This window comes from Phoenix dactylifera, chromosome 16 (genome assembly GCF_051530095.1).
Source record: "Phoenix dactylifera cultivar Ajwa chromosome 16, Ajwa_hap1_PhDact_Kaust_v1.1, whole genome shotgun sequence".
NCBI lineage: Eukaryota > Viridiplantae > Streptophyta > Magnoliopsida > Arecales > Arecaceae > Phoenix > Phoenix dactylifera.
Window position 1 is genome coordinate 17,242,817 of NC_143205.1, and position 17,763 is coordinate 17,260,579.

At 39.2% G+C, this 17,763-nt stretch overlaps 3 protein-coding genes across 5 annotated transcripts; 1 reads left to right on the plus strand and 2 right to left on the minus strand.

The window, feature by feature from the left end:
- Window positions 1-856: 856 nt before the first annotated feature.
- Window positions 857-2,761, minus strand: AAK6 (P-loop containing nucleoside triphosphate hydrolases superfamily protein). Its single transcript, XM_008807921.4, has 3 exons — window positions 2,413-2,761; window positions 1,528-1,673; window positions 857-1,255 (listed from the first exon to the last, which is right to left on the minus strand). Exons 1-3 carry the CDS (start codon window positions 2,617-2,619, stop codon window positions 1,063-1,065), a joined length of 546 nt encoding a protein of 181 aa, XP_008806143.1. The 5' UTR covers window positions 2,620-2,761; the 3' UTR covers window positions 857-1,062.
- A 115-nt stretch (window positions 2,762-2,876) lies between these two features.
- On the plus strand, window positions 2,877-8,983 carry LOC103718912 (Pseudouridine synthase family protein). Of its 3 annotated transcripts, XM_008807923.6 has the most exons (9): window positions 2,877-3,289; window positions 3,725-3,868; window positions 3,967-4,042; window positions 5,539-5,577; window positions 5,660-5,805; window positions 6,227-6,429; window positions 7,784-7,862; window positions 8,219-8,394; window positions 8,545-8,983. In XM_008807923.6, the coding sequence occupies exons 1-9, from the start codon at window positions 2,909-2,911 to the stop codon at window positions 8,645-8,647; spliced, it is 1,347 nt and encodes a 448-aa protein (XP_008806145.3). In that variant the 5' UTR covers window positions 2,877-2,908; the 3' UTR covers window positions 8,648-8,983. The 3 variants fall into 3 exon arrangements, with proteins under 3 accessions (XP_008806145.3, XP_088568501.1, XP_088568500.1); XM_088712374.2 differs by lacking the exon at window positions 3,967-4,042 and having other exon boundaries at window positions 2,878-3,289; window positions 5,539-5,805; XM_088712375.2 differs by lacking the exons at window positions 3,967-4,042; window positions 5,539-5,577; window positions 5,660-5,805.
- Window positions 8,984-11,076: 2,093 nt separating this feature from the next.
- On the minus strand, window positions 11,077-17,594 carry LOC103718913 (Sept9 (DUF616)). Its single transcript, XM_008807927.5, has 7 exons — window positions 17,107-17,594; window positions 16,851-17,027; window positions 14,878-14,949; window positions 14,599-14,795; window positions 13,073-13,488; window positions 12,794-12,978; window positions 11,077-11,770 (listed from the first exon to the last, which is right to left on the minus strand). The coding sequence occupies exons 1-7, from the start codon at window positions 17,186-17,188 to the stop codon at window positions 11,397-11,399; spliced, it is 1,503 nt and encodes a 500-aa protein (XP_008806149.2). The 5' UTR covers window positions 17,189-17,594; the 3' UTR covers window positions 11,077-11,396.
- Window positions 17,595-17,763: the final 169 nt, after the last annotated feature.

Consider the following 17,763-nt stretch of genomic DNA (forward strand, 5'->3'; position numbering starts at 1 on the left):
CTCAGCTGGCATGCATTGCGCTTAAATCTGCTGAGGGAGTGGGTGAGGGTGGAGGGCTCGGACTTTGTCTCGATGTTGGGCGGGCGAGTGCTAATTGTGGATGGCAAAACTTGCAGTGTTTTGGACAACCCAGCTGCATGGGGAGGCTGAGGGAACTGCATATATTTCACCTTTAATGTTTGTTGAGTATGGAGCATGCAAGAGGAAGCTGTTGACCGATGCCAACGGTCGTGCGTTTGGGTTCCAGGATCCTCCGAACTGCGGTTGTCAGGTTATCCATCAGAATTGGAATACTTGCATGCTGATGGCAGCGAAAGACTCGGCTGGATTTGCACATCTAGGTGCTGAATTTGATTGCTCGTTTGTTTCAGACAGCACTAGGTCTGCAAAGATTTTCTTCTCTTAGTTCTAGTTGAGAACTGCTTGTATAGGCTTTTGGCATCAATGTGCTTCTAACGTTCTGTAATTGTTCTCCCAAGAAAAGTTGATGTCTGATATGACATGAGCTATGTACTTGCAATCCCTTCTCTCAAAAGTATGTGGTGAAGTTCAGCATATGCTAAGATCTTGGGCGTTTAAATTCTGAAAACATGTCTGATCTTCTCATCTATGTGATTAATTGTATGATCTTCTGAACACCGGAGGCACGGCCCAAATGCCTGCAGATACTTTGAAAGCAAGAGATGCATGCTTTCTGGAAGAGAGAGCGAGCTAACGGCCGCCTTTGATGCCTTCACTGCAATCAGAAACCAGCCTGATTCATTCATTTAACCCTGGGCTGTGAAGACCATATAATACAGTGTTGATTTTGATTTAAAAAGAAACAAATTCATTTAATTTCAGTTGTGAATCAGAATTTAAAACGGGAACTTGACCATTGATTACTCATAAAAACTCAAAGATTATCAGAAATTGTTCACAGACCCCACCATCTAACCGGATGGATAAAATATAACAGATTCACACTAAAACATCAAACTTTTTATTTGCCAGACTTCCTCACTGCAGACAATCGTATGTTTCATACCACCAACCAGAACCCTCCAGAATGAAATATTGATATTAAGAGGATCTGACTGGCCTCCAATTATTGACCCACTCTGTTAATGTGGCCACATTCCTACTGATGTCTTCAACACTGTTGCTCTGCAATGCCACCACAATATCCTCCGCATAGCTTGCTTTTGCCTCCTCCAGCAGCACTTGAAAGATCTCGCACTCAATATTATTAGTAAGTTTTGGACCCATGTAACCTCTGCACATATAAATCGCAATTGTTAAGAATTGAACAATTTATGCTAGCAAAGTGGGAATTGAGGCTATATTGCAAATCAAATATCAACAAATGGCACAAAGATATGCCAAGCGTTGTTTGCTTTCATTCTTGCAGCCAAAAAGATGTAGGAAATATTTTTCAGAGTTCACTAGTCTGAATATGTTAGAAAAATGCTTTACTGAAAACAAATCAAGAAGCTATCAAATAGTAACATTTTTTCAATGAGTAGTAACATATAGTTATGTCATTACCTGCTAGTCAAGCGATCATGCAAAATAGAATTGTCGGTTTGAAGGACGACCACGCTGTCAAACCAGCGTTCAGGAAAGAAATCACAACCATGATAATCTACAATATTCCCACCCTCTTCCATCATGTCTTCAAGCTCATCACACACCTGCAAAAGTAAACAAAAGATGATAAGTGTCTGCGCATTTATCATCAAGTTCAGATTCAAGACTACAGGGATGGCCAAAGACCCAATTTGCCACTCAACAGCATCCAGCCACTTAGGTAAAAGCTAAAAATAAAGATATCTAGGCATTACAACAAATACTATGGCTTTCAAATAAGCTCTAACACAAAATAACTTTGTTATACTCCTAAGTCTCAAACCCACCTCCATCTCATCCAACCCCAAGACTATTACGACAAGCAAAAAAAGAAAAACACTACACCCCTTCAAAATACATAACAAGGATAAGAAGCTTAACCAGAAGAGGTTTCTAACCAATCACATCATCACCACAATTATATATTAAAAAAAACACTTCTTTCTACCCCACTATTAAAAAATTACCCCTGTTGACTTGTCTCCTTCATAAAATTTCCTCACTCTCCTAAATTAATTCACGCCCAACAAAACAAAAGGAGAATTCCCACTTTTCATATAACCTGAACAAGAAATATTAACAGACATAAATTTCTCTATGAAAATTAGTCACAAAATTCAGCAGGCACCAATCTTACACATCGACTAGATCAGACAAATTCGTGGAACAAATATAAAATACTGCATAAGATCAATCTGGTTACTGCTTCCAATTAATCATTCTTGTTCAGATAGAGTAATGGGCTCTGATGAAACCCAGGGTTTTAAGTCTAGGGTTAGGGTTAGGGTCATGAAAAGGACCAACCAGGTCTTCATTGATGATGTGGCAATCGAACTCGTCGTCCCAGCCGTCGTGGAGGCCCTTCGCCCGGACGAGATCCCCGACGTTGATATGGCGGAGGCGGGTGGCCTCAGCGAGGAGGGAGGACGTTGTTGACTTCCCCGTCCCCGGCGTCCCTGTCACCAGGATATTCGGCCTCGTCCTCCCTCCGCCGCCGCCGTCGCCGGCCATCGGAGATCGATCGAGTCGCAAAAGAATTTAAAACAAAAAAAAAACAAAAATTTCTCAACTTTATCGAATGGCCGCGACGGCGTCGAGGGGAAGGACCAAGAAAAAGGTAGGGCGGTTAAGAGAGCCGATCAAGTAAAGAGTAAACGCGAGCGTCTATTCTATTACCCGTCAGAATATAAACCGGGTTGACTCGTGAACCTGTGAGGACAAAATAGGAATTTTGTTCTGGAGCCGACCCGTAATCAGAGTTATAAGCCGATACACTGAGTCTCGGGTCGAACCGGGCGATATGAACCGAAGGCTCCCATTCTATCGCCATGAGAGGATGGTGTCGCTCTCGATTCCAGCTGCTGGCTCTTCTTCGCCGTTCTCCTCCTTCTCTCTCGACCTTCTCGGTCGAGACCGTCGGGATCGGGTTTTGAAGGCCCTCTGCTCCTCTACTACTACTTCTTCACGCGATTCGAACCCAGAGCCATCTCCTCAGCGGCAGCAGCGAGTCCTCAGAGGTAATCATGCGGGGCTGCGGCTGGAGGAGAGCGTGGAGATTGGGGCGGAGAAGACCAGGCTCGACTCCTGGATCTCCTCTCGGATCCAAGGCGTCAGCCGAGCTCGGATTCAGTCCAGCATCCGCTCTGGCCTCGTCGCCGTCAATGGCCGGACGGTGGACAAGGTAAGAAACTCGGTCAGGTTCCGTTCAACTTGGGGAGTGCAGAAAGAAAGTTTGTTTTTTTAGTGAATAGTGAGTATTACTTTTTAAACATGCTAAATTTAGCAGCCCTGTCAAAGTATTAGTGGCAAAAAATACTGATAAACAGGGATTTCATATACTAATTTGATCTGATGATGAAAAAATTTCTGTTGATTCTTTTGCTAATAGATAAAGTGCTTTTCTGTCTTTGAATTTTCTGCGAATGAGAATGTTATTTCTTAATACACGGGGATCCAGGGCATTGTAATTCAGTCTTTGGACTTTCTGTGCCCCAAAGTATGTCTCTTTTTTTCCCCCCAGATACCATTGGTATTTTCTAATTCAAAGTTATGATCTTTTGGTTTTGCTGTTGGTTGTTTCTCAATGTAAATTGCTAGTCTGACTATATCAAAGCAGGTTTCGCACATAATCAAAGGAGGGGACATGGTTAGCTGCACAGTTTCTGAGTTGCAACCCTTGAGAGCTAAAGCAGAAGATATACCTCTGGATATAGTGTATGAAGATGCTTATGTTCTTGTAGTAAACAAACCTGCGCACATGGTAAATCATTGTTCCTACATTCCTTCAGATCTTTATAATTTTTTAACATGAAGTATGGTATTAAATACTTTCACTAGATCGTATAAGTTGCTTTACAGCAATGGATTTCTCTGGCTCCTTGCTTGAGTGAAGAGAATTATACGAAGTTGGAGGCTTGTTTTTCTGATTGTCAAGGTAAAATACCTTGTCAATGTGGTCATATTCATTTGGAGCCTATACGTTTACAAAGCACGGTGCTAGATAAAGGTTTAGGAAGGGAAGATATTGAAAGGAGTTTATCAGCATTCAGCACAATTTGATACTTTCCTTGTTAAAGAGTTTTTCCCTGTCCTCATGATACACATCTAAGTTCTCATTAATTGCATAAATTCACCTTTTCATATACAAAAGAAAGAGGGTTTGAAATTTGAAAGGAAAATGACAGACTTAAAAGGGCTTTCGAATGGGTTAGATAGAGGAGTTTGAAACTTGGGCATGGAGTATGAACTATAAGTGAATCAGTATAGTGAAAAGAAACTCAAGAAGCTCGACCACCCTATGTACCAAGAGTTGGAGTTAAATGAAAGGAAAACAAAAAAAAAAGAAAGGGAGCTAAACAGTATCTATTAGAGAAGGAAATGTGTATCAGACTCTATAATATACGTAGATTATGCCATGTACAAGCTCAGAGTGTTATCTGCTCTCATCTGTATCTTTAAAGTGCATACATTAATGTTAAAAATGATAATAGAATAAATTTTAAAACTTCAATATTAGCCTCATTACATATAGAAGCATTTCTAAACAGTTGTGGTTATAACAACAACATCATGGACTAATTGTTTTATCCTAACTGATGATTCCAGCTTCTATGATCTAATTGTATATGTTGATATATGTGATGAGAGAAGTTTTTAGTCCATTATTGTGATCTCCCATGGAGCGGTAGATGGCCTCCGTTTATTTATTGGTTCGATCAATGGTTATGATCTTATAGAGTGAGAAAAAAGTTTGTAGATGAGATTGATCTCATCAAAATACTGGGATCAAACAGAGCAAAATGATTATAACATGCTGGAATAGCATGATGTTGTGATCAAAAAAAATTATTTTTTGTTTTGACATAGTTTAAGTATTGTGTTTTCTTCATGCCACATGCATCGCATGAGGAACACTTTGGCAGTCTAGCTAAGCTTCCTGTAAGATGGATTGTGTTATATATTGTGAAGGTTTTCATACATCAAGAGTACCAGTGCCTAGAAAAGATATATGAAGACCTGGACATTTATGGGTAAGATTTTGTTGTTCGTGCATCCATAAATAGTCTATGATTGGTAATTCCCACATAATCTGGAATAGGAAGGATCAAGTCAATGAGTTAACTGATAGTTTAAAAATATCATCTTTTGCACCTTCCTTCCTTTTTATGTTATTTGCTTAAAGGCTTACACTTGTGCATGAGTGAGAGGAATGGCATATCGGTACACAATTGTCTTGCGGATACCTGCCTATTCAAAAATTTCTGTCTGAGGATGTATTTTGTGAATGGGACTTCTCAAATACCATCCTAATCCTGTATATAATGTTCAATGGTACTTTGATTGTTCAATGGCACTTTGATTGTTTTAATGCTTAAATTATCAATTGATCTTCACCTTGCCCTCGACTGCTTATTTGTTGGTGATCTATAGGTTGTTCACCCAGCACCTGGAAATGTAAATGGCACACTGGTGAATGCTATTCTTCATCATTGTAGGCTTCCAACAATTGCATGTGTAAGCAATAGCAAAATTTCTGAATCTGAGTGCTCAGAATCTTCAGACAATGAGATGGACAGCTATTATTTTGATCAATCCTCTGTGGAAGGAGTAAGTTCAGAAAATTCTGAAGCTCTTGTTCGCCCTGGTATTGTGCACAGATTGGACAAAGGGACAAGCGGATTGCTTGTTGTAGCCAAGGTAGTTATAATATCTGTATAGTTACTCATGCATGTCTTTGTGTTCTTTAAACAATCAATATATTATATCATGTGATGCTATAAAGAAAAACTGAAAGTGGAGCACCGCATGCTAAGACCATTAAGAACAATCATATGAAGCACAGGTTTGTGCCACTCTGTTATAATCTATTAACAAAACTTCTCTATCAGCAGGGGATTTCAAGTGGTCTTGAAATTTTCGGTAGATTAAATCTCCATATGTTCAGTAGTATGCTGGACTGCATTATAAGCAATACTTGCAATATATATCTGTTGAAACATATGAACTTTCTTTTATTCCAACTATACTCTTACATGCAATACATGCACCTAACTCTGTTGCTCATAATACTTGGGAAATATGTGTATTTGAAGTTCATGTTTTTTCTCTTCCGTGACAGGATGAGCATTCTCATGCCCATTTAGCTGAACAGTTCAAGCTACACACTATCCATAGAGTATACATCAGTCTTACTTGTGGAATCCCTAACCCAAGTTCTGGAAGGATTGAAATGCCTATAGCTCGTGATTCGAATAATAGAATTCGCATGGCTGCCGTTTCTGGGACAAGTAACAGTAGACATGCTCGTTATGCTGCTAGTAGGTGATTCAATTTTTTCTCTTAATGCTTTATCTGTTTTTCTCGCAATAAGCTATGCATGCAAAAAGAGATTGTTACCATTGGTTCAGTTGAAGTTTAACTGCAGGATATGGAATATTAGTTTCTAGGATTGCCTTGCTATATAAGAAAGAGGACTTACTAAGTTGGAGTATTTTTGTTTGTCTCTACATTTTCTTTTTTTTTTCCTTATTTTTTAATCTCTGCTACATAGTCTTAAAGTTCTGGAAGGCTCCAACAGCTGACTGTGAAGCCTTTGTAAAACATGTTCCATTCTACAGGGACACTGCTGTTGATCCTTTCGAGGTAACACCTAGAGAGAGACAAGAACATAAAATTTGCATCTACCAAAAACTGTTGTTTGTCTGTGTGCTAATCGAAAAGTCTATAGTGAAGATACTCATTTCTCAGGTGCTGTTTCTTGAATTACTAATGTGCAGTGCGCCTGTGATGTACTATTGTTCTAGTGCAGGTTATGATTCACGGGAAGTTTAGGCTAAATTCTAAAGCATACCTACCCTATATTGGCCCAGGATTTCTCTATTCTAATGCTCAGTGAAGAAGTGATGGCATACAGTAAAAATGCATATTAATATAGCAAGGTGCCTTGCTGATGTTAATTTTGCAGAAAACTCTATTTCCAATTTTGAATTTTAGCATCATAAACTCTTTAGTATATACAATCAAACTCCATCATTCATGTGGTCGTGGTACCACTTGTTTGCTTCAGTAATCGCATTAGCTTTTGATTTGTATTCCGTACTTCTGGAAGATTTATTTGGAAACTATTTTCTGCTAATATTTCTTACAGTATGTTGTGTTATATATATATATATATATATATATATATGATTAAGGTATCAATTTTGCAGACTAGCTTAGCTCTGGATGACCCACAAAAATCCTAATGGAGGCTGCCTGTCTCCCTTATGTTGGCCCTTAACTACACCTCAGCAGCCTGTCTGTATCACATCATTTTTATTCCTGCAATCAGTGTGCATGTTAGAGAGCAGTCTCTTTGCAGAGCCTGCGTGCCGTCCCCCCTGTGACATGCACGTCATTGACTGCATGCTGGGGTCACCACTGCAGCAGTGGTGCTTCTGCATGCACGGCCCTGCCTGCAGTGTGTGGCTCCCAGTGTTTGGGCTGCGCTCATGGCCACATGGAAACCACACTCTCGTGTTATGTACAAAAAAGAGAGTTGGGTTCGCATGGATAACATAGGCACTGCATTGAAATATCTGTACAGACCATTTAGACCTGAGCTCCATCCAATGGTTCAGGATTTTTTCTTCCCCTTTGAAGTACCATTCACATGCCGACTTGTTAATAATGTTAGGTATAAAGTAATCAAGGTTCTGGGCGGCGGCGGCTCAGCATTAGTGGAGTGGAGATTGGAAACCGGGCGCACTCACCAGGTACCCACGTATTGCTACATAATTTTATTTAAGTACTGGAAGAGGAACACTGACATCAAGTATTTTTTGTCATTGAATTGCGTAACATTTCATCTAGATATTTGTCTGGGTTAAAGTTCTGGAAAATGCACACCAAAAAATTTCTATATACAAACTTTTCGGGTGCTTTTTAAACTATAGAAAATCAAAACTTTCCTTTCCAAAGCCATGTTCATTCAAGAGCAGTTAGTAATCATGTGTCTCTAGTTCTCTGTCTGAAAAGTTTATTTCAAGATTTAGATATGCATCACTTTTCTCTGAGGCACCTTCTTCTTTTTCTCCTCCCTAAATCTATCTGTGCTACCTTTGTGATGTAGATCCGTGCGCATGCAAAGTATCTGGGAATTCCTCTATTAGGTGATGAGGTGTATGGAGGTACTAAAAGCATGGCACTGTCGCTGTTGCGGCCAAGAACTTCTTCGAGTCATCATGTCCATCTCTCTCAAATTTTATCAAAAGTACAGAGGCCTTGCCTTCATGCTTCATTGCTTGGGTAGCGAGCATATCCAAACTCTCTTTTTCTTTTTCCCTTTTCTCTTTTTTTTTTCTTTGCTCTGATATTTTTGAAGTCCAATTTTTGTGATGGTTGGTACCAAATTACTGATCGGACTTGGGCAACTTCACATGTGCCATTCTTTTGCAGATTTAAGCATCCTCATACAGGTGAGCATCTACGATTCTCATGCCCGCCACCAGATGATTTTGCTGAGGTATTGGATCAACTTCAGAGCATATCTCCTTGCTGAACTTTGCCTGCATCTCCCACTGTCGACGTCTGCCCATGACCTCTGTGGTGGTGCACGCGCCCCATCCCGAGGCTGTTCAAACCCTGGTGGAAGCTGTAGAATCACCCTGTGCACCTGAATACGTGGCTTGTTGAAGGCCGCCCGGCTGCTGGCCTCCATCCACTCCTGGCTCTTGCACCGATTGTTTCACTAGAGCAACTTTTTCATGTCCTACAAGAAGTATCTCATATTTTCAGATTGGATTCAGGGAGTAAGATATGTGAGCCCAACAGTACATAAGCTTTTGCTTATCCATTTATACAAGAGTTTTGAATTTGAGTTCTTTTTTTCATTTCATTTCTGCTTTTATTCTAAAATATCCTCTATTTAACTCCAAAATAATATCTGCATGTGGCCTCCCCCCTAAGGTTACATGGGCAAGAATTTTAACTCTTTTTTATTTTTTTGTAAAATCATTGTAAGAGGTTTATTTTTCTTGCACAAAAGATTGTCAGCCATAACTTTTCTTTTCCTCTTCAATCAAATTGAAAATTAAGAGAATCACAATCGAACGAGGATTTGGCAAAGTCCAAGTTTGTTTAGGATTAAAGATTTTAAGGGTTTAGTTGTTTACGCGATAATTTGTCTGATAGCACTATTCTAAAATTTGAATTAGAATTTGCATTTACATCCATTGTGTTTGAGCTGCCATTGTACCAAAAAAAAAAAGAATTTTTAGCACAAGATCAGTTGTTAGTTTTTACCCATTTGGTTTCTTTTAAAAAAATTTTAAAAAAATTTATCTGTTTTTCTATAATGCACGGCATGTCTCTTTTTTTAGTTTACAATGATTTGCTACTTGAATTGGTTCTCGTGGTGCATGAAAGATAAAAAGCAATAATTATTCTTAATATATAATATCAACTCCTCCGTCTCCAGCACTCTAAACTCTAGCGTTTTCCACGCCACCATGTATCCAATCTCACATTTTAGTTAGGTGGATTGGTTATGGTGACTGTTAACCATGAAATGAAGGATTTAAATAATAACTCAAGGATTTAATTCCTTTCTCTAATATTTAGTAATTTATTTTTTCACCACAGGCAATGAGTTATGGTGGGGCTGCATCCATTCCCTTTAAAGCTATCGCAATTTAGCAGCTGTTGTTTTTAGCCTTGTTCCCTTGGCTCTGCCTCTTCTTAAACAATCTCCAGTCATTGGATCTGGGGTTATAAGCTTTTCAAGCAGACGCCTCTGCCAATAATCACATTTGATATGCAAGCTTTGTTGCCTTTTTTTTTTTTTTTTTTTTTGCTGGAAAAAAGGGGAAGGGGGGAGGAAGGGACAAGCCCACCCCTGCGTAGCAGTCCCCACTAAGTCTCTGCCCCGCCAGAAGAATATTCAATGAGAGCAGAAATGGCCGTGTGTTAGGCATCCCGACCGATTTTTCTCATACCCTTTTTACGTCACACTGGCACCACCCCGGCTACTAGAGGTCCAAGAAGTATTCCTATGTTTCATGTCCAAGTAGTGGCCGAAGCCACATTTTAATCAACGCCGCAGCGACTCGAACTTGGGACCATGAGAATAGAAATTACGCCGAGTACCACTAGGCTACCACCTTGGTGGCCCGTATACTGCTTTCACTGCAGAGAGCTCAGGGAGGAGAATAGATTTAAAATCTACAGGCATTCCATCTAATTTGGGAAAAAGCCAGAAATTAGGACCATCACGCTAAAGACATCCCCGTAATATTCCTTATTAACTACAGAACACGGCTGACAGAGCCTTCGAGCATGTAGTCTTAAACACCTTGTTTTATGTTCTGGCTGTAGAATCATTTCTGAAATATTGGTTATATGACGGTATTTCCTTGGAAGATATAACTTCAGAAAAATACTTAAAGCCTGTTCGGATGATTGGGTTGAAAAACTTATTAGAATCATGGGTTGGACCAGCATAATCGCAAAACCATAGATTACAAACTAAGCTAAGTCTATATTCAAACCTTTCTTTCTCCCTATAGAATTCAGACCGACACGAGCCATTCTTGAGTACTTATGAATATAAATCTAGCTCAGCCTGTAATTCTATGAATTTGCTGGTTGACGCGCCAACTTAATAAGATTTCCGGTCTAATCATCCAAACAAACTCTAACTGGTGAGATCTTATTATTCTAGTGGCTTAGCTTTAATTACATACTTTTCTAACAAGGAACAAGTTCCCTGTACGAACCTGTCCACACTGAATCAACCAAACTTGAGTACACCAAGGCATGATCTCAGCCTCCTACATGGGATCCTGGCAATTGAGTGCAAAGTAGCAACCTGAGTACTCCATCACAATGAAAATGCACCTAAACCTAGTCACCGATAAAACTGCACACAATGTGTCCAACAGAAGATGAAAGAGTGGATCACAATGCCAAGTATGCGGAAGAGCAGCAGTATAATGGCATTCAAAAATATTTTCTTTCATTGGTAAAATATTTGACAGATTAGGAGGCCTACAAAATAAAGAGGTCGGATGGGTATCGCATGTCAAAAACACTGAATATGAAAAATACTCCGTAGCATTTTACATCAGGGAAAAATGGATTTGATGAGATTATCCTCTTACTGGGAAGGATAACAATTAGTAAACTCATCTCGAATCTGTTGATATGAAGTGGAAAGATATCATTGAACAGTAACCGACAGACATTCTTCAAGATGCATTTTTTTTTGGGGGATTGCAGGGTTGACGAATTGTGGGGAAAGAATTATATGCTCAGCCTGCTGGGGAACTTCTTGAAACAAGTGGCAGTTGGACAGAGCTGAGATCCCCAGGATAAGGGGACCAAAGTCCTAATCCTCCTCTAGTCTCTTTCAACCCACTCTTATTCCCTTTGAATTCATCCAAGTCCTTAACCCACTCTATTACAGATGAATGCTCCCTGGTGTGTTTATGTAGTATGAACAATGAATTGTATTCACAGTTGGGAAACATGAAAAACTTAAATGCATCCCCTAACCTGTACACCACATAACCAAAACTAAGCTGATCCCTTGGTGTGAAGAGGTTGACCTCATTGAACCAAAGGCAGCTGAACAAGTTGGTCATTGTCGTGTGCTCCCGTATTATGACTGCTCCCTCTGGTACATCTGCATTTCACCATGTATGTGATTAGCATATCAACAAAATACAAAGGGTTGCGATATCAACTTCAGCTCTTTTGTGAACAGCACTTTGCCAATTCAACTTTTTGATGACAAGATTTTGCCCTAAATAACATTCAATCATTAAAGTAATAACATCCAATCATTTAAATGTGATAGTCAAAAAGGCATATTTTAAGTCTCACAAAGAAAAAAATACTTGAAGTTCCCAATGGAGCTCTCAAAACAAAAAAAGGAAAAAGGAAAAAGAAAAGAAAAATAAGTTCCCAATGGAGATGGCAAGGATCACTCACTGTCTAGTACAAGAAAACAAGCCATAGCAAAGATAAAGTCAGATATGGTGCAGAATATAAATTAGGAAGAATCAATGAAACAACTTGGCAAGATTTCAAGAGCAGCAGATAACCTAAAGCTAACCCTGTCGACAGATATTGGCGATAGATTATTAAGTTAAAATTAGTTTGTCTTATAACATCATGAAACTTATCATATCTTTATTTGCTCCTACTTAAATGATTTTTTAATTATAACAGGTAACCTAAATGTGTTATCTCAGATACTTGGATTTGAATTTTTTTAATGTTTCTTCACTAGTCATTCTTCTCTGCAGCAAGATCCTTCGTCACATATATGTCCTTAACCCTTGAGGAGAAATGTACACATGCATACATGGTAGCATGAATATAGTACTTTTGAGCGTTTGGGCCCAAATGCTTCCTAATGAAAGAAATGACGATGCATTCATATATATTCACAAAATGCAAAATTATCCTCCTGCCTTGAGCGATATGATGTGAGGCCAGTTATTTGAGTAAAGTTAGCCCCACCATTGCCACTGTGCAGCCTCAATCAAATAATAATAACTTAAGTTGACATGTGCAGTCACACACATGCATCTACAGGTTCATGGATAAATGCTTGTATAGGCTTCTGTGCAGAAAGATCCAGCTTGCCTTACTACTAGTAGAGATCACTGTAAACATATACCAAATTAAGAGTGTTTCTTACCGCTGATTGTCTGTTTCTTTGGACTCCAAGGTTCCATTCCCTCATAACGGTAAATCTTCATGTGCAAATCAATTAGTGGCCGAGCATACCGCTTCCTTCGCTTGCATGCATCAGCCTCCTCATAGATACTCCTATGATGTTTATGACGAGCAATTGCAAATGTGTGCTTTCCCCGCCAAAGATATCTGCAAAAGATACAGATCGATGCACACTTAATAAAATTTGAGTCACAAAATAAGATTGACTTGGTTGATTAGACAAGACATAGAATCAACTCACCTTTCAAGCATGAGCAAGGGATCAACAATAAGCTCCATTTTCCCATCAATCCAAATGCTATATTGAGCTTGAGGAAATAGTCTATGAGTTAATATCTTGGGAACCTTTCCGTTCCTTCTAGGCTCATCATATGGTGGATGATGTAGCGTCACAAGGCGCCAGATGCCAACCCATTTCCCTCCATCACTGTCCACTCTAACACTAACATTTTGCTTGATGAAATCAAGGGACACCTCATCCACCACCATCAGAAAGCAGAAGAGCTTCTGGGAACGAAGACTTATGTTTGATGGTTGATGGGGAGTATCATACCCATCAAAAATACCAGAAGCAACCACAAACTTACATTTCCGAGCATACTTTATATCTGCATCATCCATTGCTGCACCTCCATTTTTCATAAACCCACAATGCACCTAGAGAACAGATCAAGAGCAAATAGAAAACCCAGTCTCAGGACTCAGTGATATTTTCCAACTTGCACCAGAAGCAGATAAATCCATAGAATCAGCAGGATTATATGTGAGATTCTTCATAACTCTAGTTGTTCTAAGAAGAAAATATTACACTTATATAATATTATCGGCTAATTTCTAAGAGTTGCATTTCAAATGTCTGATATGTGCTGATGCAAACACGGAAATCTTACAAATTATTGATCTTCCCACCTGTTGTCCATGAGAAATATAAGACAAGTAGAGCAAGATCGGAGGTGCAGAGACGTGTTTTCTGACAATGTGAAAAATAACATAAGGTTTTTGACAAGTGTCCTACAGCATATGTTGATCCAAAATATATGATCGACTGTTTGAAATATTATAAGCAGAATTTTTTAATGGGTCCATCAGGAACAACTGTAAGTGCATGCAGTTTAAGCTTTCTGTGATTTGATCTCAGAGGAAAAAAATAGTTGTTACATGTTCAATAACGGACATTATTATCACAAATCACATAATGCATTTTTTTATACTCCACAAATAAATGTGACCTTTTTATTAGAAAGATTAGAAACATATGTCACAAATTTGAAAACATGTCATAGGTTAATGGGTAAAAAAGCCATTTCAGTACATGCCGTCGCAAGCCAAGGAGCTCTCGAATAGACATTCCATTACATAAGCATTTAAACAGGGTGTACATGCCCCAAAAAGAAAAGTAAAAGGTTAGTTAGAAATGAAGAGAAGAAATCCAGCATGTGACCAATCAAAATGTTCTTTGTTCTTGAGGATTATTATACATCATGAAGCTGGCACATTCTGATACAACCAAAAAGCCAAGAAATGCAATAGTGAAGGGGGGAAATGGTACTTTAAACCATTCTGAAAAAGGCAAAAGGCTTGTGCTATCGAGCCATCAGACAACTGCAGTACAGAAAGGAGAAAATTTCTTTGTTCTGGGTAGATAATTGAACGAATTATGCAGTGAAAGTCCGCATATGTGTAGATGAAGTTTTTTCACACTAGCTATGAATTGCATTTTATGTGTACTCAAAATCAAAGCAAGTATTACGTCAATGTATGGTTTACCTTCATAGTTTTATTCAATTTGAAACTTTTCTCTCTCTGTTCCCAGCTCTGATGTCCTCCAAACAATGGTGGAGACTTAGTGTCTTCATTTGCCTGTTCATCGACCATTATATATGATAAACTTTTTGGAATTGTGTTAGGTGTTCTTTTTGGAATGACTACAGCATCAGGATCATCTGCAAGAGGAATTGGGCAACCTAATTGCATAACAGCGAAAAAGTTAGGCAACTGGCAGAACCAAATCTGAATAGGTATGAAGTTGTGCAGTCATAATCTTACGATGCTGTGGTATTGGTGTGAGACCCATCGAGTCTAATATGACAAGAACCTTGCTATCCTTTCTACAAAGAGCTGCAAAAAAATGAAAGCAATTGTGAACAATTTCAGATCAGACCAAGGTTCGCTGTACCGGTCGGTACCGAGCGTACCGTACCCGTACCGATGGGTACCGGTATCGGTACACCAATGTCGGTACGGTCGGTACCGAGCGTACGGTACCGTACCGACACTCGGTACGCCTATACTAATGCGGCACCGGTACGGGGTTCGGTACCGGTACGGCGAACCTTGGATCAGACAGTGGAAGTCATTGCTTAACTGATTAATCAGGAAGGTCATGGTAAATTAAAAGCCCTAAACTAAAAGATAAAAAATATAGGGAAGATGTTAGATAACGATAGTTGGAACTCACGTTGAGTATATAACATATTAAGTTTTATTTTGTCATTATGATGAAAAGAAGAGAGCTTGCCCACATTAAAACAGCGATGCCATGATACCAAAAGAAAAAAAAAATCATATATAAACAAAAGAATAATGCCAAACTTAGATAGATGACAAAAAAGTCTTAATATGTTTAGTGTATGGTAGCTTTCTCCATCTGAGAACCTTAGTCAAGAATGAATAGTTACTTAATTATACATTGGGCATTGGAACAAATTTGCTTCTTTCAATCTGTATTGTATGAGTCAAAAAAAAGCCCATGCATTCCAAAATCATCCAAATGAATGAAACATGAGCTGCAGCTTAATTGTAGCAGTAACTGGATATGGCTACTGGGAAAGACAAAAAATACTTCAGCAAATGTTGAGGTGATCGCAGCTTTAATAAATCATTGCAAATCTTAGACACTTTCCCTAGAGAGTATTGTTATATACTTGGTTTACCCTGACAAATGTAGATTGCTACTCAAAATTGAACCTAACTCTGTTCAGAAGATATATCTCCTCCAATATTAATGATTACTATTTAAATTGTATACATGGAATTGACAAATTTAAAATTTAACATCAATGTCCAGATGAAAAGCAAGTGAAACTGATTTATATTTAAATACCAAAAAAACTGAATTTAACTTGCAATTCATTCTATCAAGCTGAGGAACAATTATCCAGACAAGGAGCAAGAATTTAAGATGAATAAAAAGGATTTCTGAAGATCAATGTAGCTCCATGCATAGAAGGTGGTTTCTTAATTACACTTCATGCATATAAGGCATTTTCTTAATTAGGCGGTAGATAGTAGATTTCAGCCGAGGAGAAAGGGTAATGGATCAACTGGGTCCGAAAGGGCTCGAGCAGTTATGGAGGAGATCATCTCCTGCTCCGCGACATTTGGAAGATGGGGAGGAAGGGTGCCACATTTCAGGCTATGCATGTATATCGTGAGGCCAATGGGGCGGCCAACTGGGTGGCAGCTTATGTAGCGAGCCACTCAGGAGGTACCCTATGGCCTGAAGAGAGAGATGCCCGGAGCATTTCGGGACTTTTTGCTTTCTGATTTTCTTGGGTATATTCGTATCTGTGATGTATGAAATGCCCGTTCCAGCAAAAAAAAAAAAAAAAGATAAGTGATTTAGTTGAACGATTTGGTTGGGGATTGGGTCGGACCAGCCCAAAAGTGGTCCCAGTGCATGCGGAGAGTTCCAACTAAACGTTAAACCATGTAAAGAAACTAACACAACTCCTGCTCCTCCTACACTTGTCTTCAATATTGATGTGCCCCAACCTAAAAACCTAATAAGAACCAGAATATTAAACTGCTGAAAGGACATAAAGGGCAAAAAGATTTAAGGAAAAGGTGGAAAGGGAAAAGAAAGTTGAATTCTAAGCTCTCAAAACTACGTTAAACATATGAACAAACCCTAAATGCCGTAAATGAGGAAAGAAAACATCCAAATAATTACTGTAAACTAAGTATACGAGAAAATGGCTGACCCAGAGAAACGAAATCTTGCATCAAAATTACAGTACCTGATAGGAAACTGATAGAAGAATGGCACGACCAGAGGTGGAACAGCAATGCCACAAGAATAAGCACCATCCATACGATAGCCGACACGAGAACCAACCGAATGAAACCCCTCCTCCAAATCATCCTCATAGGATCTTGCCCAGCCCTCCCTGGAGAATCGTCGCCACCTTCATCCACTGAACCCAAGAAAAAGCTCATCAAATCTATTGCTCCAAAAACTGATTCCCAATTAAAAAAACTCCACTTTCCTCTCACCTTTGGCGAGGGAATACTGGTTGTTCCGATCCGCTCTACGGACCGCCCTAAAAGAGAGCGATCGCTGGGCCTCGGACTCCATTGCTATCTCCCGGCTCCCATCTTTGAACCCAACAAAAAGGGATTATTGGGATCAAACAAGAGGGAATCGAGAGATTTTGGTTTGGATCAGAGAATCACATGAAATATTTCCCAAACGAAGAATGGTAAAAAAAAATCTTTTTAAACACCCCAAAATGGGATAAGATAGAAACAAAGATTTGGGTTTTCGAGAAAGAAAACTTTTTTTGCGTGACTCGAGTAAAAAAGAGTGAATCTAAGAAGGAAGAGAGACAGAGAGGCAGGGGGGGCGAGAGAGAGAGGGCACCAGATCTGAGAGGAAGAGAGGGACGAAAGGAATCGAAAGCTGGGGTTCGATGTCAGTTATCGGATCACCGGCTCCGCGGAGCTGCCGATCCGATATGGGGTGCACGACAAGCTAAATGCGTACATGGGACGGATTTGCGTCGGATCAATATCAACGTCGGTCAGGGGCGGCCAATTTTATTTTATTTTTTTTATTTTTATTTTTTTTATTTTTTATTTTTTTTATTTTTTATTTTTTTTTATTTTTTTTTTGCAATGGATCGACTTAAAGCAAACTTACAAGAGATTTTT

Excerpts from the sequence above, each read along its gene's own strand:
- LOC103718913 (XM_008807927.5), bottom strand. The coding sequence starts at position 17,188 with ATGGAGTCCGAGGCCCAGCGATCGCTCTCTTTTAGGGCGGTCCGTAGA. Across the intron at positions 17,028-17,106 it reads CCAGTATTCCCTCGCCAAAG|TGGATGAAGGTGGCGACGAT; the intron begins GTGAGAGGAAAG and ends TCTTGGGTTCAG. Across the intron at positions 14,796-14,877 it reads CACACCAATACCACAGCATC|GTTGCCCAATTCCTCTTGCA; the intron begins GTAAGATTATGA and ends TTATGCAATTAG.
- LOC103718912 (XM_088712374.2), top strand. The coding sequence starts at position 2,909 with ATGAACCGAAGGCTCCCATTCTATCGCCATGAGAGGATGGTGTCGCTC. Across the intron at positions 3,869-5,538 it reads TAAACAAACCTGCGCACATG|GTTGTTCACCCAGCACCTGG; the intron begins GTAAATCATTGT and ends GGTGATCTATAG. Across the intron at positions 6,430-7,783 it reads GCTCGTTATGCTGCTAGTAG|GTATAAAGTAATCAAGGTTC; the intron begins GTGATTCAATTT and ends TAATAATGTTAG.
- AAK6 (XM_008807921.4), bottom strand. The coding sequence starts at position 2,619 with ATGGCCGGCGACGGCGGCGGCGGAGGGAGGACGAGGCCGAATATCCTG. Across the intron at positions 1,674-2,412 it reads ACATCATCAATGAAGACCTG|GTGTGTGATGAGCTTGAAGA; the intron begins GTTGGTCCTTTT and ends TTACTTTTGCAG. Across the intron at positions 1,256-1,527 it reads CATGATCGCTTGACTAGCAG|AGGTTACATGGGTCCAAAAC; the intron begins GTAATGACATAA and ends TTATATGTGCAG.